This window comes from Pan troglodytes, chromosome 10 (genome assembly GCF_028858775.2).
Source record: "Pan troglodytes isolate AG18354 chromosome 10, NHGRI_mPanTro3-v2.0_pri, whole genome shotgun sequence".
In the NCBI taxonomy this organism is placed as follows: Eukaryota; Metazoa; Chordata; class Mammalia; order Primates; family Hominidae; genus Pan; species Pan troglodytes.
Window position 1 is genome coordinate 117,355,507 of NC_072408.2, and position 21,711 is coordinate 117,377,217.

The 21,711-nt window shown below is 42.1% G+C and overlaps 1 protein-coding gene across 2 annotated transcripts in view; it reads right to left on the reverse strand.

Annotated features, from left to right (window-relative positions):
- The window catches only part of PPTC7 (protein phosphatase targeting COQ7), a 49,023-nt gene that overhangs the window by 11,452 nt on the left and 15,860 nt on the right, over positions 1-21,711 (reverse strand). For both annotated transcript variants that reach the window (XM_016922657.4, NM_001246519.1), the window contains 2 exon segments: positions 7,079-7,258; positions 1,171-1,369 (listed from right to left, as the gene is read on the reverse strand). In XM_016922657.4, coding sequence (XP_016778146.1) covers positions 1,171-1,369; positions 7,079-7,258 — 379 coding nt within the window.

The following is a 21,711-nucleotide window of genomic DNA, read 5'->3' on the forward strand; positions in this document are numbered from 1 at the left end:
CTGTAATCCCAGCTACTTGGGAGGCTGAAGCAGGAGAATCGCTTGAACCAGGAGGCGGAGGTTGCAGTGAGCTGAGATCATGCCATTGCACTCCAGCCTGGGCAACAAGAGCAGGACTCTGTCTCAGAGAAGGGGCGGGGAAAAAAGCAGCATCTTGGAACGTTCTTGACAATTTAAAAGTGAACTGAGAAAAGATGTGAGAAAGAAAAAGAGAACACCTCAATAACATTATCAAAGAACATATCCAAGACCACTTTTTTTAAAAGACAGGGTGTCGCTATGTCACCCAGGCTGGACTCCAGCGATTTTCCAGCCTCAGCCTCTCAAGTACCTGGGACTATGGTCCTACACCACTGTGCCCACCTCAAGACCATTTTGGTTTTATTGTTTTGGTTTTTTTTGAGACAGAGTCTTGCTCTGTCACCCAGGCTACAGTGCAGTGGCGCAATCTCGGCTCACTGCAATCTCTGCCTCCTGGGTTCAAGCGATTCTCCTGCCTCAGCCTCCTGAGTAGCTGGGACTACAGGCGCCCGCCATCACGCCCAGCTAATTTTTGCATTTTTAGTAGAGATGGGGTTTCACCATGTTGGCCAAGCTGGTCTTGAACTCCTGGCCTCAAGTGATCCACCCGCCTCAGCCTCCCAAAGTCCTGGGATTACAGGCGTGAGTCACCGTGCCCAGTCACTTAAGACCATTTTGACTCCATTTCCTGCAAGTTCTATTTGAGGCATGTAGTAAGAGGTCTAGAGAATCAGGAAGTTACTCCAATAAATAACGCAGATGTCTGTTTGTGCTCTTCCCTAACAATGTATGCAAAATCTTGTACAAGCAATGGCATGCATGAACAATGACTCATTTCTCCAGCACAATTTAATAAAGTACTGTATGTACCATGTGGTGTTGATATGAAAAATTGATATTCTGTAAGCCTGAAATAGTATTTTCATGGTCTTGTCAAATTATTGGGTATTTATCAGAATTCCACTTAGCTAGATTATCTAGTTCCAGAAAAGTATCTTTCAAAGTTAAACTAAAAGGTCCTCTTGATGAGAACATTCTCAGTGTATTCTTTTCATGGAAATGCCTACCTCACTGCACTCAAGGGGGACAGGAGGGGACTATGAATGAGCCATGTCCTGCTCACACTTAATGGCTGAGAGGGGAGATTACCTGTCGCTCAAGACGACTCCCTCGGCTTCAGGGGGAGCGATTGAGAGCTGGAATGGAGTGTTGAAGTAATGCTGCTGCTCATCTGATCGGTGCACGACTTCACCACCCCTGACAACCAGGAAGCCTGAATCGCCCAGGTTTGCTGTGTGTAAGCGGTGGCTGGTTCTGTCCAGCACCACAATGCAGGCGGTGCTGCTACCTAGAAACAAAAATCATCTCCATTTATTTTTTCTTCCTAGGCTGCCTTTGCACACACATTTTAACACATGACCCCAAAGAGCAACACACCATAATTTGAATCTCCTTTGCCTAAACAGGACCTTTCTTAGTTATGCTCCACATCCTCTATGAATATCAATAAAATACTGATCAGGGTTAACACGGTGGGGAAAGAAAAAGGATTTGTATTATACATAGTAATTGGGCCACAGATGATCTGAATTCTTCCATTTGCATTGACAGAAAGCAATAAAAATGACTGGTATTTAATCACACTATTTCATTTCAACAGTGCTGTCATCTATGCCAAATGCTCAAAAACATGTTGTTGAGATACTAAGTTTTAATACTTCAATGCCAGAATGAAAATGTTACATTTTCCTGACATTTCTTATTAGTCATTGGCCACAAAATTCACTCACATTTAAGACAGGGCACATAACTACAATTTTAAACCAGATTTCCATCTGTTGAGGTCATGAAGAACTTTTATTGGAGACTAATGACTCACTCACTATGAGGTAACAAGACCAAATTTCTGCAGGCAGCTTGTGGAATCAACCTGTTCATTCGACAGAGACTCTGGGCAAAGAACTCTGCATAGCTTTGCTGTGCACGGGCCACAGAATCTTCCCTAGACTGAAAGGCTAATGGCACAACTAGCAGAGACCACTCTCAAGTACTAACAGTTAAACCTACCTACCTCCACCAGAAAAATGGCAACATAGAAAAACAGGCAGTTCACAAAGAAATAAGTGTAGATGATCTGTAAATATATGAAAAAATGACCACCTCACTAGTAACGCTTTTCACCTATTAGTTTAACACGAGTCAAAAGAAGATAAAGCATATTGTTGGTAAAGTGTAGGGAACATGCCCACTGCACAGAACATTCATTCTGCGGGAGTGAAAAGTAAAAGTAAACAACTTTCCTGGAGCGTAAGATAGCCCGGAAAAATGTACCTCCTTTCATCTAGCAATTCCGTCTCTGAGAATTTACGCTAAGAAAATAATTAGAAGGGCAAACAAGACTTAAGTACAAAAATATTACTTAAGATGAGAAAGAACTGGAAACAATCTAAACATCTAAAATAAGGGACTGGTTAAATAAATTACAGTACATCCATACAGTGCAAAGATATACCATCATGTAATACTCAGGAGTACAGGCTCTGGAGTCAGCCTGCTTCCTGCCTGTGTCTGAATCCTAGCTCTGCCACTTCCCAGCTCTGTGACGGGGCAAACTACTTAACCTCTCTGTGCCCCAGTTTCCTCATCCACAAAAACAGGGATAACAGTAAGTACCTCATAGAATTTTTCTAAGAATTAAAATTAGTTAAGTCATGTCAAACCCTTATAACAGATAGTGTTGGCTATTTTATAGCCATTAAGATTATGTAAAATATATTTGAAAGGAAAGATAACTATAAAATAAGTAGATTACAAACTCATATGAAAGTTTCCTTAACAACAACAAAAAAGATGATGTCAAAACCTGAAGAACTGTACACCAAAAAGAGTAAAGTTTACTAGAAGTAAATTTTTTAAAAAAAGCAATAGGCAAAGTCTAAATTATTAAAATGATGGTTAAAAGGAAAACAACACAAATGGGCCACGGAACCAGCCACATTAAATCCCAGTGTGCCATCATTTTCCAGCTATGTGACCATGGCAAGTCACTTATTCTCTCCAGACTTGTTTCTTCCTAACAAAATGGAGAATAGTTCAGGCGTGGTGGGTCATGCCTGTAATCCCAGCACTTTGAGAGGCTGAGGCGGGTGGATCACTTGAGGCCAGGAGTTCGAGACTAAGCCTGGCCAACATGGTGAAATCCCCTCTCTACTAAAAATACAAAAAATTAGCTGGGCGTGGTGGTGCACACCTGTAATCCCAGCTACTTCGGAGGCTGGGGCACAAGAATTGTTTGAACCCGGGGGGCGGAGGTTTCAGTGAGCTGAGATTGCACCACTGCACTCTAGCCTGGGCAACAGTGCGAGACTCTGTCTCAAAAAAAAAAAAAAAATTTGGAGGGGAATAAAATTAAGTACCTATGTATTTACCTCATGGGGCTGTTGTGAGCACATAGTAGACTCAATTCAAGTTACCATTATTCTATGCACACATACACACAGAAAAAAAATCTGAAAGCATAATCACTCAAATATTAACAGTTGTTTTAGTGGGATCATGGGTAATTTTTATTATTAATTTTGTCCTAACAAAGTAATTTAAAAACACTTAAAAATATACATATCTTTCTCATGCTAATGCCCAGAAATTCCATTTCCTTGTTATCTACAGTATATGCGTTAGTACTAAACTCATACTATGCTAGCCATTAAGTGTCAACGAAAAGCAAAGCACGGGTACTGTAACTCACTGGTAGTGCTGTCAGATAACCCGCTCCATAGCTTACAGTAGGACAAAGATTGCCCATTACCTTTCCTTCCTAACTCAGTGCACATCAACTCTAACCTTTTATCATTAATAGATCACCACCCAAAACATCTTCTGAAAACTCATGGGATTATATTCTGAGAAAGAAAAACAACCCGAGTAGCACATCCTTGAAAATTCTGCTGCAAGAAGGACTCATGTGACTCCTTATTACTCACTGACGAAGCCAGGCTATCCTTTGCTACCCTGCGACAGTCACTCGCTGAGTTGGAATCAAAACAGTCCTGGTGAGTGACTGAGCTTCAGTATCCAAAGCAGCACCAACAAGTATAAGCCCAGCCTTACAGAACCATCTGGGCTTGGAGTGTACCCTCCTCTTTTGCCTCCTCAAATTCCTGATGTGTGCACGTGGCTCAGGCCCCAGCAGCCTAATATTGGGAGAAGAGCTAATCATTCTCACGTGTTTGGAGAGGCACAAGCAGGCAAAGATGAGTAAGAAAAGCGGTGCTGAGAACCACAGTGTAGGATGTTTAGACAAATGACCCATATAGACAGGAACCCAGGCGAGTCCCTCATGCTCAAATGGAAATATTTTTATCACCCAGCTCCTTATTTTGTAAACTACTACTAAGCCTTTTGTATGGCAGAAAAAGGGATAACTTTATTAGGAATAACCCCTCAGGTTCTTAAGATACGCTGGCTGCTTAGGACCTTATCAATCCATTTAAAGGTTTCTGAGGAAATCATATATGCCAACAATTAGTCTGTAATGCCCTTAGACCCAAACGCAGCTAGAAAGTCAAAGAAATAAGTGGTTACAGCTACCAGCTTGCCTTTTATATTGGAATTGCTTTGTAGGCTTTTTAGCAGTTGCTGGATTAAAAAAAAAAATTACCTAACTAACTTATCTGGTAAAGTTGTCATGATTTACAATTATATCTAGCTGAAGTTCAGTAAAACTCAGCAGCTTGTCTTTGTCAAAATATGCTTGAGTTTCATTACAAACAGCCTAGAGATGTGTAGATTTTGTGAAAAAAAGGTGTGTCAAACATGGTGATGAAAGATTATTTCAATGTGCCTTTTAGGAGAAAAAAGTAATCACAATATTCAATGTAAGAAAATATTATTTTCTCTAATATTAAATTTAAATGTATTTTATTAATATCTCCCAGTTACATGAGGGTAAACAGAAAGAAAGGGAAAGTAGGAATAGGAAAAAAAAAAGGCACAGCAAAAACCAAAGCTTCTAAAGTGTAAAATCAGGATGGTTACGTGTTTTGTAACCAGTTATCTCAAGTCAAAGTAAATGATCGGGGGTCAGAGGGTCAGCAGAGCCACTCTTGAGAACATGCAGGAGGCAGTCCCCTGGAATCTGTGTCTAGGGGCTCTCTCTCCATTTAACATGTGAAGCAAGGAGATCACAGGTTAAGTGGCTTGCCCAAAGTCACACAGCAAGTTGACAGAGAGGTGCTAGAAATAGCATCTAGAATGTTTCACTATGCCAGACAAGCTCCAGATTGCATGTCCAAAACAGGGAATTAAGACAAAGCAGTATATATTGAAACTGCAAGACAAGATCCCTTTTCAGTTTGAAGGAAAACAAGTTAGTTAATCACAGCACAAAGACAGAAGACAGCAGACTGATAAAAAGAACTCCTTACAAAGGACTTAAACTGAAAGCAAATTCTACCACAACTGTGGTGATCTCCATTAACACTAAACAGGGGCTGATTTTTTTTTTTTTTTTTTTTTGGAGATGGAGTCTTGCTCTGTCGCCCAGGCTGGAGTGCAGTGGCGCGATTTTGGCTCACTGCAAGCTCCGCCTCCCAGGTTCACACCATTCTCCTGACTCAGCCTCCTAAGTAGCTGGGACCACAGGTGCCCACCACCACACCCGGCTAATTTTTTGTATTTTTAGTAGAGACAGGGTTTCACTGTGTTAGCCAGGATGGTCTCAATCTCCTGACCTCATGATCCGCCCACCTCGGCCTCCCAAAGTGTTGGGATTACAGGCATGAGCTGCCGCCCCTGGCCGAACAGGGGCTGATTTTAAATGTCAATGGTGACTGGGAAGGAGGCCTTCTAGTAACTAGAAAGATGCTGGCTATGAGCAGAAACGTAATAATACCCTCTCTGAGAGACTGCTTAGAAGGCTGGGTAAGTTCCCAGGAAATCATGTAACAAACAAACGTAGAGGCCTGGCCAAAGGATGCTCCATTAGCATACCACATAAACAAACCCTAAATACTTGGTTTTAAGTTTTCTAATACAAGATTATCGGGGATCTAATTTGTGCCAAGTTATTTCACCGACTAATCACCTGTTAGCAGTGTGGGGTGACCAAACACAACTTGAACTCATCACAGGTAATGAATTGAATTTTGCAGGCCAGATCATTTCTTTTCTTTCCTCTTAATCTTCTTTCTTCTTTTACCAAATTTTAGAATCCCTCAACAATACAGTTTTAACTTTTTATGTTTCTAAACTTGAAATATATGGAATCAGACTGTCAGGTGGAATTCTGCAATGTTCTCTCTTCCCTTCACAACATGTTCCTGAGTAGAACATGCAGCTTTAAGTCGTTTCTTTTCACAATGCATTTTTCTACAACAGATAGACTTTTAGGTTGTCCCCAGTTCTCTGCTATTGGCAACATTTTGAGAACATTCTCATACCTATCTTTTGGTTCACGTATTGTGCAAGAGTTTCTCTAGTCTAGGGTAAACACCTAGAAGTGCAACTGCTGTGGCATACTATATGTTCATATTTAATACCAAATTGTTTTCCGAAGTGGCTGTACCTATCCACATTCCCCCCAAGCAGTACTACGTATTCTGGTTAGCCTATAGTTTCTCTTTTATTTTTTGGAGATGGAGTTTCACTCTTGTGGCCCAGCTGGAGTGCAATGGTGCCATCTCGGCACACTGCAACCTCCACCTCCGGGGGTTCAAGTGATTCTCCTGCCTCAGCCTCCCAAGTAGCTGGGATTACAGGCATGCGCCACCATGCCTGGCTAATTTTTGTATTTTTAGTAGAGACGGGGTTTCTCTATGTTGGTCAGGCTGGTCTCGAATTCCCAACCTCAGGTGATCTGCCCACCTCAGCCTCCCAAAGTGCTGGGATAACAGGCGTGAGCCACTGCGCCCAGCGGTTAGCCTATAGTTTCTCTATCACACTCTGCTTAGTAGGAAGAGCCTCAGAAAAAAGCTGGTCCGATAAATGATTTTCTTGGTTTTGTTTTTAACTATCTAGGGGGCTTCTTTAGAGGAAAACACGTAAGATACCCACTTACCGAGCAAAGGGACTTTATTTTGCAGCAACTCACAGTAGCTTGTGGTGAGAATTCCAATGGGATTACTAGGTACGAACCGTCCTTCTTTTACTAAACGTTCACACGTCCGCATTAAAGTCCCTGAGAATTGAGATGGATCAACTCCATAGTCTCTCCAGCCTCCTACACCATCTGCAACCCCTGAAGAAAAAAACAAAAATTACAGTAAAAGAACAATCTTACCAACTTCTCAGGAATTCTTACCTCTGTTTTCTCCTAACAGTTAATTTCACTACATGCTACTACATACATTTACTCCAAAATTCAGAATAAAAAGCACTCACGTTTAATGTATTCTACACTAACACTCCTAAGCCACATTCGCTACTTAGAATTTGGCCTTTCATATATTGATGAATAAACTTTTGAGCTACCACAGGGTGGCATTGCCTACCAGCCAAGAGTTCAATTTCAGCAGGATTAGCATCTGTGTATAGACATATTTGTGTCATTAATACTTTGTCTTTTATAAGAATGAAAATTGATTTTTAAGCAAAGTGCTGATGCTAGTGACGATACAATTCAGTCAGAGCTGGAGATCACAAAGAACATCAAAAGTGGCAACCTTTTAACTCCAAACATTGGTCAATCGCTGGGAAATAAAGAACGAAACTGAGAACATATCCCATCCCCTCTCCTTCTACCCTGTAGAGGGCGGTACTGTACAATACAACAGCCATTCCTCACATGGTTACTGAGCACCTGAAATGAGGGAAGCCCAACTTGAGACATGCTCTAAGTATAAAACATACAGTGGGCCGGGCGCGGTGGCTCACGCCTGTAATCCCAGCACTCTGGGAGGCCGAGGCGGGCGGATCACGAGGTCAGGAGATCGAGACTGTCCTGGCTAACTCAGTGAAACCCCGTCTCTACTAAAAATACAAAAAATTAGCCAGGCGTGGTGGCAGGCGCCTGTAGTCCCAGCTACTTGGGAGGCTGAGGGAGGAGAATGGTGTGAACCCGCGAGGCAGAGCTTGCAGTGAGCCAAGATCGTGCCACTTCACTCCAGCCTGGGCAATGGGGCGAGACTCCGTCTCAAAAAAACAAACAAACAAAACCACACACAGTGGATTTTGAAAACTTAGTATGAAAAAAAGTAAAATCTCTTTGGGAGGCTGAGGCAGGTAGATCACCTGAGGTCAGGAGATCGAGACCAGCCTGACCAACATGGTGAAACCCCATTTCTACTAAAAATACAAAAAATTAGATGGGTGTGGTGGCAGGCAACTGAAATCCCAGCTACTCAGGAGGCTGAGGCTGGAGAATTGCTTGAACCTGGGAAGTGGAGGTTGCGGTGAGCCGAGATCGCACCATTGCATCCCACCCTGGGCAACAAGAGTGAAACTCCATCGCTCTGTCACCAGGCTGGAGCAGTGGCGTGATCTCGGCTCACCGCAACCTCTCCGCCTCCTGGGTTCAAGGGATTCTCCTGCCTCAGCCTCCCGAGTAGCTGAGACTACAGGTGCGTGCCATCACGCCTGGCTTTTTTGTATTTTTAGTAGAGAAGGGGTTCACCGTGTTAGCCAGGATGGTCTCATCTCCTGACCTCATGATCTGCCAGCCTCGGCCTCCCAAAGTTCTGGGATTACAGGCATGAGCCACTGTGCCCGGCCCCCAAAATCTCTAATTTTTATATTCATTACTTACATACTGAAATCGTATTTTGGGCCAGGCATGGTGGCTCATGCCAATAATCCCAGCATGTTGGGAGGCCAAGGTGGGAGAATCACTTGGGCTCAGGAGTTCAAGACCTGCTTGGACAACACAGTGAGTCCCTGACTCTACTAAAAATAAAAAAATTAGCCAATAAAAAAATTAGCCAGGCATAGTGGTGTGCACCTGTAGTCCCAGCTACTCAGGAGGCTGAGGCGGGAGGACTGCTTGAGCCCCGGTGGTTGGGGCTACAGTGAGCCATGATTACGCCACTGCACTCCAGCGTGGGTGGATCAGCAAGACCTGGTCTCAAAAAATGAAACAGAAAAAGAATATTTTAGATATAACGCACCAAAGAGAATGCATTATCAAGACTGAGCTCACCTTTCTTTATTTACCTATTTTTTTTGAGACAGAGTCTTGCTCTGTCGCCCAGGCTGCTGGAGTACAGTGGCGTGATCTCAGCTCATGGCAACCTCTACCTCCCAGGCTCAAGTGATTCTCCTGCTTCAGCCTCCCTAGCTGGGACTACAGGTGCTCGACACCACACCTGACTTGCATTTTTAGTAGAGACAGGGTTTTGCCATGTTGGCCAGGCTGGTCTCAAACTCCTGACTTCAAGTGATCTGCCCATCTCGGTCTCCCAAAGTGCTGGGATTATAAGCATCGGCCACTGCATCCGGCCAAATTTCACCTTTTAAAAAATTAACTATTATTATTTTTAGAGACAGTGGCTTGTTCTGTTGTCCAGGTTGGAGTGTAGTGTTACAATCACAGCTCATTGCAGTCTTGAACTCCCAGGCTTAAGTGATCCTCCTACCTCAGCCTCCTGAGTAGCAAGGACTACGGGGTCATGCCACCACACCCAGCTAGTTTTTGTTTGTCTGGCAATACAGAGTCAGGATCTCACTGTATTGCCCAGGCTTATTTTGAACTCCTGGGCTCAAGTGATCCTCCTGCCTCAGCCTCCCAAAATGCTTGGATTACAGGCGTGAGCCACCATGCCTGGCCTCTTTTTATTTTTAGTTAATATGAATATTAGGAAATTTAAAATTACATATGTGGCTCACATTATATTTCTACTGGATAGTACCAGTATAGAGATTTTCGTAGGCCCAAAGAGTTGCTGATGAGTTCAGAGTCTGCTTAGAGCTCCTTTATCAAGAGGAAATTAGTGTTTATGAAAGTCAATAAAATATCAAAGCCATCATACAATCTTCTACTCAAACTCTTGCAAAACACCAAGCTATTCTTTCCAACACTAAAAGTAATTTCTATCTACTAAATTCAAAGACACTGAGAGAAAATGTCAAAAATATACATTATTAAGGCTTTAAATGGCCTTTCTGGAAGGAGCCATAAGAAGTATTAGCAATGGTTGCTTTAGAAATAAGGAACTGAAAACGATACATGAACAAAATGGGAATTTTTGCCTTTTACTTCATACCATTCTGTATTAATTTTATTTTTATCATGAGCATGTATCATATGATTTTTTAAAACAGGGATTTTTTAATTTTTAAAACTTTCTGAGCATGAAACATCCTTCCCATACACACATTTATTTTTTGTACATTCAACTTTAAGAATGTATTTGGTACAAAAGTAGCAGAGTGCCTATATATACATCCCTGAAAAATTGGCTTAACATGAATTGGACATGTGAAACTATTTCTCTGGGGATGGCAGTTAACAAAAAGAAAGGGAACACATCGTGAAAAAGTAAGAGGAAACAGAATTGGAAGACATAAAGAAGGCAACAAATAGTGTATCACCACTGGGACAGCAACTTTCCCCACCTATGTGACCAACCAATAAACCAAATTTCACGACAGGGCAATTCCAAATTAGCTAATTAAAGTAATAAAAACTCTGGGATTCGTTTCAAAATATTTAAGGGGTTGAAGGGGGAGTGACAGAAGCACAGATGAAACAAGACTGGCCATGAATGGATCGTTGTTGAAGCTGAATAAGAAGAACACCCATCTCTCTACTTTGATATATATTTGAAATTTTCCGTAACACAACATTTAAATAATAACAATGATAACAAGTTTAAAAAGAAAAAAGACCCTTTTGCCTGCTGTGTGGAGAGCAAGAGCGGAAGGAGTTTAAGTAAGAGATCCATTTCATAGTCCACTCGCAATCTGCTGGCAGTGTGGTTAGAGGCGTGCAGACATTTGGTATCCATGAAACAGAACACGTGGATTGAGGGGTGAGGGAAAGAGAAGCAACCGGGCTAACTAGGGATCTATCTTACAAGGAACAGCACATTTCACTGTTTTTCAAGGAGTTGTGAAGAGGTTTGGGAAACTTATATTAAAAGAATTTAAGATCATTTCAATAGGAACTTCTTTGGAGAAACTCTTATTTTACTAGGAGTAAGATTTCACCACAATTTAAAACACAACAATTTATGTTAAAACACAGAATATAATTATAAGCCTTGCAACACTATCTGATGAATCATTCATTCTTTTCAAACCACTGCCTGCTTCAGGGAAGAATTTCTTCTTAAGTAGTCTCTGGTACAACTACAATTAACTTTAAATACAAATTGGTTTCATCTGCAAATGCCCTTCACAAGAAAACCATTAAAATCTAAGATAACGTTTAGAGTTGATCCTCGATCCTCGCACTCACTAAATAATCTGTCAGCAGGTTGAGTCTGACCTGACACAGCCCTTCAACATTAATCAGATTTCTCCCAGAATAGAGCGCAACCTTTTGGGCACCTGTTTGCTTTTTTACACGGGCAAAGGATGCCAAGCAAAACACCACTGACCAAATCTCTTTAGGGGAGAGAGAAATTCAAAAAGCATATAAACTCTTCAATAAAGCTGCAGGGAAAAAAGCCTTAATACAGTGCATATATATAACTAAATTATATAAGGGGAAGGGTTGTATTTGGGATAAGAATCAGACTAAAACTAGAATAACCTACTACACGTACATATGAAACCTAATTTTATTCATATTAGGTGGCTGTTTCTACACAGAAATTAATATGTCCTCTATTGCATAAGCAAAAGCTTCAGACTGCAAAGAGCAAGAATACCCTTTAAACAGTGGAACTGATCCAGATATAAAGGGAAATTTCATTCAGAATACATTTCAAAGGTAAAGAAAACTGTTAAAGGAGAAATTGCTTAAGATCCCAAAGATGTCAGGAACACAACTATCAAACAGCAAAGGATAAGAATAAGAATACCCTAAGAGCAAATGGAGGCCACAGGTGGACCACCACATTGTGCATGCTGCGCTAGGAAATAAGACGGCTGAGAAAGCCGGTCTCTGAGAAGCTCCCCTGCTAGTGGGGTGCTAGACTTCTCACAGAGAAACCAGACAAACGGCTCCCATAAACACTGCTGTAGGAGGGTCAACAGCCAGTGGTTAGTGCTTACGGACACCACGAGAATGCAGCGCCTCAAGAACAGTGCCAGCCTGCTCTGAAAGTGGCATTCGGATAGGCCTTGGCAGGGGTCAGCCAGATTTCCACGGCAGGGAAGGATAACAAGAGGAAAAGAAAGGCAGACAACTAGATGCTGGGGCTTGGGTGAGCAGGGAGAAGCTGAAAAATGAAGGGCAGCAGCGAAAGTTGTAGAAAATCAAGAATGCCAGTTCAAGAACTCTAAAGTTCTTTATGCTACTGACCTGTGCTGTCTGACATGGCAGCCACTAGCCACATGTGGCTATTGAGTCTAAAATCTCACTTGTTTGGATTGAGAAGTGCTTGCTATGAAGTGTAAAATACATTCTGGATTCCAAAAACTTAGTACCAACAAAAGAAAAACTAAAATGACTTAGTAGTAGTTTTGTTTTCTTTTAAGAGATGGGGTCTCACTCTAGCCCAGGCTGGAGTAGTGGCCTGATCATAGCTCACTGCAGTCTCGAACTCCTGGGCTCAAGTATTCCTCCCACCTCAGCCTCCTTAGTAGCTGGGATTACAGACACACCCTGATACACCCCGCTATTTTTTTTTTTTAAGTTTTTGTAGAAACAGGGTCTCACTATGTTGTCCAGGCTGGTCTCAAACTTCTGGGCTCAAGCAATCTCACACCTTGGCCTCCCAAAGTGCTGAGATTATGGGCATGAGCCACAGGATCTGGCCAAGTTTAACACATATATTAGGCATACTCAAGAGGTTAACAACGATAATAAAACAGAATAATTATAACAATATGCTATAATAAATGTTGTGTGAATGTGGTCTCTGTCTGTATTATTGTTAGGTAATGTGGGTATATTAGTCCATTCTCATGCTGCTATGAAGAAATACCTGAGACTAGGTAATTTATAAAAGACGGAGGTTTAATTGAGTCACAGTTCTGCATGGCTGGGGAGGCCTCAGGAAACTTAGAATCATGGCAGAAGGGGAAGCAAACACATCCTTCTTCCCATGGCAGCAGGAGAGAGAAGTGCTGAGCAAAAGGGGAAAAGCACCTTATAAAACCATCAGATCTTATGAGAACTCACTATCACAACAGCAGCATGAGGGTTTATGGGGATTATTATGGGAACTACAATTCAAGATGAAATTTGAGTGGGGACAATGCCAAAACACATCAGTGGGTAATTGAAACCTCAAATAAGAGGGAACTACTGTTTTCTGGATTTGGGGAAATTAGAAAATATTGATTAGATTATTCTACAGTTGGCAAGGGTGTGTAAATGCCTTTAAAAGACATTTAATTCTGTCTTGGGTATGTCAAACTTCAGGTGCCAGCAGGGCATCTTTGTGGAAATGTTGTGTATAAAGTGAGGAACTATGAGTTTGCGGCTGGCAAGGCAAGTTGGGGCCAGAAAATCTGAGAATTGATACCTTAGTGGTAGGGTATCCAGTTTGTCAGAATGATATAATCTCTATGGAGGTAGAGAGAAGCGAAGCTAAAAAGTAGGCTGAATTAATGACTAGAAGGGCCTTGAATGCCAAGATAAAGAGGTTGCACCGAATATAGAAGCTATTTCCTTTAATTCACTGTAATCATCTTATGTCTCCATTAATAACATTCTGTGAGCACACATCTAGCTTAAGTGTTTCCCTTGACCCAAAATCCAATTAAAATCACTATTAGATTAAGATAATGGTTACATATCAGAAATAGCTGAGCAAAAGATTGAGAAGAGACCATAGGGCACAGAAAAATCCTTTAGTGTTTTTGTTTGTTTTTGTTTTTTGAGACGGAGTCTCGCTCTGTCGCCCAGGCTGGAGTGCAGTGGTGCGATATTGGCTCACTGCAACCTCCGCTTCCCAGGTTCAAGTGATTCTCCTGCCTCAGCCCCCCAAGTAGCTACCACGCTCGGCTAATTTTTTGTATTTTTAGTAGAGACGGGGTTTCACCGTGTTGGCCAGGATGTTCTCAAACTCTTGACTTCATGATCCGCCCGCCTGGGCCTCCCAAAGTGCTGGGATTACAGGCGTGAACCACCGTGCCCAGCCTAGTTTTATCTTTTCAATGGAAATGTCAGTTTTATGAAGCAAAATGAGCAATTAGAAAATAGTTACAGTATTTATGTTTTTACAAAGTATTTTATTAAGTTTTCCATAGACTGATGCTTTTTCCCTTTTTCTTTTTTTAACAGCATCCTGCTCTGTCACCCAGGCTGGAGTGCAGTGGTGCAAACACAGCTCACTGTAACTTTGAACTCCTGGGCTCAAGGGATCCTCCCACTTCAGCCTCCAGAGTAGCTATGACTATAGGAATGCACCAACACACACAACTCATTTTAAAAAAATTTTTTTTTGTAGAGATGCAGTCTCATTATGTTGCCCAGGCTGGTCTCAAACTCCTGGGGTCAAGTGATCCTCCTGCGTCAGTCTCCCAAAGTGCTGGGATTACAAGCACAAATCACCATGCCTGGTTTCTACAGTTAAGAGTTAAAAATGGAAGCAAAAAGAGTAATTCTGGGTGTCTGCCATCATTAAGTGTTTATAAGAAGAAAAAATTTTTTTTTTTTTTTTTTTAAGAAATGGGGTCTCGGGCCCAGTGTGGTGGTTCACGCCTGTAACCCCAGCACTTTGGGAGGCCGAGGTGGGCAGATCACTTGAGGTCAGGATTTCAAGACCAGCCTGTCCAACATGGTGAAACCCCGTCTCTACTAAAAATACAAAAATTAGCTGGGCATGGTGGTGCGTGCCTGTAATCCCAGCTTCTTGGGATGCTGAGGCAGGAGAATCACTTGAACCTGGGAGGTGGAGGTTGCAATGACCCAAGATTGCATCACTGCACCCCAGCCTGGGCGACAGAGCAAGACTCAGCCTCAGGGGAAAAAAAAAAAAAAAAAAAAAAGAAATGGGGTCTCACTCTGTCACCCAGACTGGAATGCAGTGGTGTAGTAATAGCTCACTGCGGCCTCGAACTCCTGAGCTCAAGAGATTCTCCCATTTCAGCCTCCTGAATATCTGGGACTACAGGCATGTGCCACCATACCCAGCTATTTATTTTTTGTAGGGATGGGTCCTCGCCATGTTGCCCAGGGTGGTCTTGAACTCCTAGGCTCAAGTGATCCTCCTGCTTCGGCCTCCCAAAATGCTAGAATTACAGGAATGGGCCACTGAGCCCAGCCAAGAAGAAAATTCTTAAGCAATTTTCATTTTTCTAATTAACATGTTTTTGTCTTTGCCAAAATGGTATAACCATGTAAAATGGTAGTTATGACCAGGTGTGGTAGCTCATACCTGTAATCCCAGCATATTGGGAGGCTGAGGTAGGAGGATTGTTTGAGCCAAGGAATTCGAGACCAGCCTAGGCAACATAGCAAAACCCATCTCTACAAAAAAATTTAAAAATCAGCCAGGGATGGTGGCACACACCTGTAGTTCCAGCTAAACAGGAGGCTGAGGGTGGGAGGACTGCTTGAGTCCAGGAGGTCAATGCTGCAATGAGCTGTGATCACACTACTTGCACTTCAGCCTGAGCGACAGAGCGAGACCCTGTCTCAAAAAAAAAAAAAAAAAGGTAATTATAACCAAATGATAGCTATCTTAAAAATCCTATCTTCCCAATTACACAGTCACCTAACTGTGTAATTGCAAAAGGCTTACTATAAGAAAGACTTCTGAACTAGTCAAAATCAGCAAGAGCGTCTCCAGTCCTGTCCTCCATTAACAGCCATCAACATGATGTTGCAATTATTTTAAACCCCTCCTACTGCACTCATCTACAGACTGACATGCAGTTACCTACAAAGCAAACGTTTTCTAGAAGAACGCGATGCCTAGAGAATAAATACTAAATTTCAATTTTAATATAAGCATCAATGAAGAAAAACAATTTGATTTTGTCCAAAAATGTATTTAATGTACACTCTGGCAGAATTTCAAATATTAAGTAGTATCCAAAGGTAATAGCTTTATTCCTTGCATCTTTGATGATCTCAAGGCATCTTACATCAAGTCTCGCATTCCAAAGAAGCATACTGGCTCTACATGGATTGTCTTTCCATCAGTGAAACACATCTCCTGCCTACTAGGATGGGTACTTGATAGTGAGTTGAAACTCTAGAGGAGAAACTGAGTAAGAATCTGGCAGGATCACAAGAATTGAATAACAGAAGTATCAGGAGACCCTCTGCACTCTAAGGAATAAGGGTATCTGCTTTTACAGACTTTCTGCAGTAAGGAGCCATCTAATGAGAAAGGGGGCTAAGCAATATTTATTGCAGTACGACAGGCATCTTTTCAGATGCTGAGGCTTTAGTGTTCTCAGAGCCAGCCTCATTTGTCTAAAGACATCACAGCATGAAGCACTATAACTAGAAAAAAAATGAGATCAGAGTAGAAACTCAATTTCCTATCCAATGGAACAGATCACATTTATATCAACATTTCTTTTTTTTTTTTTTTCTTTCTTTTTTGAGATGGAGTCTCACTCTGTGGCCCAGGCTGGAGTGCAGTGGTGCAACCTCAGCTCACTGCAACCTTCGCCTCCCAGGTTCAAGTGACTCTCCTGCCTCAGCCTCCCGAGTAGCTGGTATTACAGGCACCCACCACCATGCTTGGCTAATTTTTCTATCTGTAGTACAGACATGGGGTTTCGCCATGTTGGCCAGGCTGGTCTCAAACTCCTGACCTCAAGTGATTGCCCCCCGACATAGCCTTGGGCTCCCAAAGTTCTGGGATTACAGGCATGAGCAACTGCATCCAGCCTGTATCAACATTTCTTAAACCTCAACTATTTGGGCACTTAAGAACGCTCCCAATGGGGTGCAGTGGCTCATGCCTGTAATCCCAGCACTGTGGGAGGCTGAGGCGGGTGTATCATTTAAGCTCAGGAGTTCGAGAGCAACCTGGGCAACATGGTAAAACCTCCGTCTCTACTAAAAATACAAAAAATTAGCCAGGCATGGTGGCACACACCTGTGGTCCGAGCTGCTTGGGGGACAGGGGTAGAAGGATCACTTGAGCCCGGGAGCTGTGATCGTGCCACTGTACATGAGCCTGGGTGACACAGGAAGACCTGCCTCAAAAAAAACCCCAACAAAACAAAAAACACTCCCCTGTGATTCAAGACTGTGAAATGTTGTATCTGCAAATAATTATCCCAAACGGAGAGTCGCTTGAGCCAGGAGGTTGAGGCTGCAGTGAGCTATCACTGTGCCACTGCAATCCAGTCTGGGTGAAAGAGCAAGACACTGTCTCTATTTTAAAAATGAAAAAAATTAGCCAGGCCTGGTGGCGCATGCCTGTAGTCCCAGCTACTCGGAAGGCTGAGGCAGGAGAATTGTTTGAACCCAGGAGGCGGAGGTTGCACAGGGAGCTGAGATTGCACCACTGCACTCCAGCCTGGGCAACAGATTGAGACTCCATCTCAAAAAAAAATTCCAAAATGAATGAAAAGCAGGATGACTGAAAAAATATATTCAACAAATATATTCTGTCAAGTTATACAGAAAAATGTCATGTGCTTTTTGACTAACAACAGTCCTTTCAGTTCTGTGGAGGTAAAATTATATAGATTATGCTGCACTTCCTGTTTTAACAAGCCAGTGAAATACTCCCTTTGCAAGAAGTTTCCGGCCCAGTGCAGTGGCTCACACCTATAATCCCAGCACTTTGGGAAGCTGAGGTAAGCAGATCACTTGAGGTCAGGAGTTTGAGACCAGCCTGGCTAACATGGTGAAACTTCATCTCTACTAAAAATACAAAAATGACCCAGGTATGGTGGCGCATGACTGTAATACCACCTAGCTGGGTAACTGAGGCAGGAGAATCGCTTGAACCCAGGAAGCAGAGGTTGCAGTGAGCTGTGATTGAGCCACTGCACTCCAGCCTGGGTGACAAAGCGAGACTCTGTCTCAAAAAAGAAAAAAGAGGAAAAAAAAAAAAAGAAGAAAGATGTTTCTGGCCAGGCGCGGTGGCTCATGCCTATAATCCCAGCACTTTGGGAGGTCGAGGCGGGTGGATCACCTGAGGTCAGGAGTTCGAGACCAGCCTGGCCAACATGGCAAAACCCTGTCTCTACTAAAAATACAAAAATTAGCTGGACTTGGTGGTAGGCACCTGTAGTCTCAGCTACTTGGGAGGCTGAGACAGAATTGCCTGAACCTGGGAGGCAGAGATTGCAGTAAGCAAAGATTGCGCCATTGCACTCCAGCCTGGGCGACAGGGTGAGTGAGACTCCATCTCAAAAAAAAAAAAAAAAAAAAAAGAAGAAGAAAAAAGAAGTTTCCATTCCACATTAATCACAATGAAATCTGTGTCTTTTGATTCTCCAGAGATCAAGACTACGTCAAGAACAAGATCTCTAAGCAGAAGTTAATTCAAAAGTGAAGGTAATGAAGCTCAAAGGATGGACTGAAAAGTTCAACCCTGTAATAAAACATGTGAAAATGGCCGCATGAGGTGGCTTATGCCTGTAATCCCAGCACTTTGGGAGGCCAAGGCAGGTGGATCACCTGAGGTCAGGAGTTCAAGACCAGCCTGGCCAACATGGTGAAACCCCATTTCTATTAAAAATCAAAATTAGCCAGGCGTGGTAGCACATGCCTGTAATCCCAGCTACTCAGGAGACTGAGGCAGTAGAATCCCTTGAACCTGGGAGGCAGAGGTTGTGGTGAGCCGAGACTGCGCCATTGCACGCCAGCCTGGGCAACAAGAGCGAAAATCTGTCTCAAAAAAAAAAAAAAAAAAAAAATGTGAAAATGGAAACTATAGGCAAAACTCAAACAACAAAATCAAAGCTGGAGTAAGCGGTTCATTTTGCGTTTGAGAATTCCAAACAAAATAGTTAGCTATTCCTTGCTAGCTTAGTAATTATGAGACAACTTAAGAATTAATCAAATTAATGAGCCTCCACATACACTTACACCTATGTCTAGAATACTTCATTAACTAGAGAAGATAATTTCCAGACTATTCTGGGCAGTTGCCTTGTCTTAAAAAGCAGTGAAAAGTGCTGACATGAGGATTAGGAAACAACTGTGTGAAGGCAAAGAAACTTAAAGTCAACCTTTTAAAAATAAAAATGTTCTTCCTTTAACTTCAATAATTCTATTTAAATACCAATACTTAATGTGGAATTATCTATTCTGGCTCAACTGTGGCTTGGGAACTTGTGCAACTTACAGACTTGGTATGAATCACTGGTCTGCCTTCCACAAACTGCAGAGTTGAAGGTTAAGTTACTGAAAAGGTCACTTCACTCCTTTCTGGCCTGCAGCAGTATCTTCCTCAAATGCCAAATGCTGTTAGCAATATTTCTGGACAGGAGGAGGCAACAAACAAATCATCTGGGAGGTCATACTTATTGTAAGTTATGAATAGCAGAGGCAGGGCACTAATTATGTTACAGAAGTAAGGGCCTCTATTAAAGCTGTGGCTTCAGTTTGTTTTCAGGTGTTAGAAAATGTCACATAATACCAAATAATTCAAAAATTAAGTAAGGAAGTAACAAGCAATTAAAGACCAGCTATCTGATATGTGCCTACTTGTACTGGCCCTTTAGGCTGGGGAGAAGATTTTCCTTCTGTTTATAATTTACAAGATTAGATCTGGAATTCTTGTCGACCTGATATTTATGACAAGCCATATATCCTTGACCTAACCCCAAAGAAGATACTATTTACCCACTGCTTTCTTCACCCTCTATAAAAATAAGGGCTGGCCTTGACTAAAATAGGCACGCTCTGGGAGAGGTCTATAGTCACATGCGGCCTGGCACAAATGTAACTTTTTTTTTTCCTTTAAATGAGAACATCATTCCTTTGAATAGCCTGCCAAGTGTAGAACTGTCTCTTAATTTCTGAACACTAATTTATATACACATATATATACACGTATATATACACATATATACATATATACACACATATATACATATATACATACATGTTATATATATATACACGTATATGTAAATGTGCATATATACATTGTTTTTTTTTTTTTGAGATGGAATTTCACTTTTGTCGTCCAGGATGGAGTGTGATGGCACAATCTCGGCTCATTGCAACCTCCACCTCCTGGGTTTAGGAGATTCTCCTGCCTCAGCCTCCTGAGTAGCTGGGATTACAGGCACCCGTCACCATGCCCGGTTAATTTTTTGAATTTTTAGTAGAGATGGGGTTTCACCATGTCGGCCAGGCTGGTCTCAAACTTCTGACCTGAGGTGATCCACCCGCCTCAGCCTCCCAAAGTGCTGGGATTACAGGCGTGGGCCACCACGCCTGGCCTATATTTTTTACTCTATACATTGTTCAACTAAGTAATGATCTTTGAGTAGTAGGACAATGAGTACTTTTTTTTTTCTTTTTCATACTTTTTTTGTTTTGTTTCGTTTTTCAGACGGAGTCTCGCTCTGTCGCCCAGGCTGGAGTGCAGTGGCATGAACTTGGCTCACTGCAACCTCCGCCTCCCAGGTTCAAGCGATTCTCTGCCTCAGCCTCTTGAGTAGCTGGGATTACAGGCGCTTACCACCATGCTGGGATAAGTTTTGTATTTCTAGTAGAGACGGGGTTTCACCATCTTGGCCAGGCTGGTCTTGAACTCCTGACCTTGTGATCCACCCCGCCTTGGCCTCCCAAAGTGCTGGGATTACAGGCGTGAGCCACCGTGCCTGGCCCATACTTTCCAATTTTTTAGCAATGAGTAATGTTACTTTCATGGGAAGGATGACAAGAACTATTTATGTAAATCAGGTAAAAACCACATTCTATACTTACATTTAATATTAAAACTATTCAAAACATTCTATTGGACATTTACTGTATGCAAGACACTATGGTGAAAGGGAGCTAAAGATTTATATGTAATAAAATATTTCCTGCATATGGGAACTTAAAATGAAGTGATGATTTTGGTTGGGGAGGACAGTTTAGGGAGATTCAAGATATATGACTATAATAAAGCAAAATATGCACCAATAAAAACAAAAGCAAAGAAGGTCAGATTATGCATAGCTGAAGGAATCAAAAGGATTAATGAAGAAGTGTCTGAAATGAGCCTTGAAGGATGAAAGAAAATGAGTTGTAGGAGAGGAGGCTGACAAGACAGGCATTTTGAGCAATTCCCTAGGATTCTGACTTACATGAATAAAGTACAAGTCATAGCAGGTGAGGGTTCCAAGAGCAGGGAAACTTGACCTCCAGGTAAATGTCTATTACATTCATGCCAGGAACCTCTCACCATTAATCAGCGCAAACAATGCAGTGCAGAGCTTAAGGCATTTAGGAGGTCCCTGGAAGGAAAGGCTGGCCTGAGGCTACCAAACTCAACAAGGCTTGTTAAGTTTTTGTTTTAACTAATAGTTAACAGTTAAGCAAAACCCCTTAATTAAAACAAAAGCAATAGCTAATAACTAAGTAGAAGTCACAATCAGCCAAAATCACCTCCCTAAAAGAAAATCTAAAATGATCTTTTCTAACTGGAAAGGCAGTGTGGGATACTGAGCAAGGACACAGGCTCTGGAGGCAGATCTGGGTTCAAACTCCAGCCCCAGAAC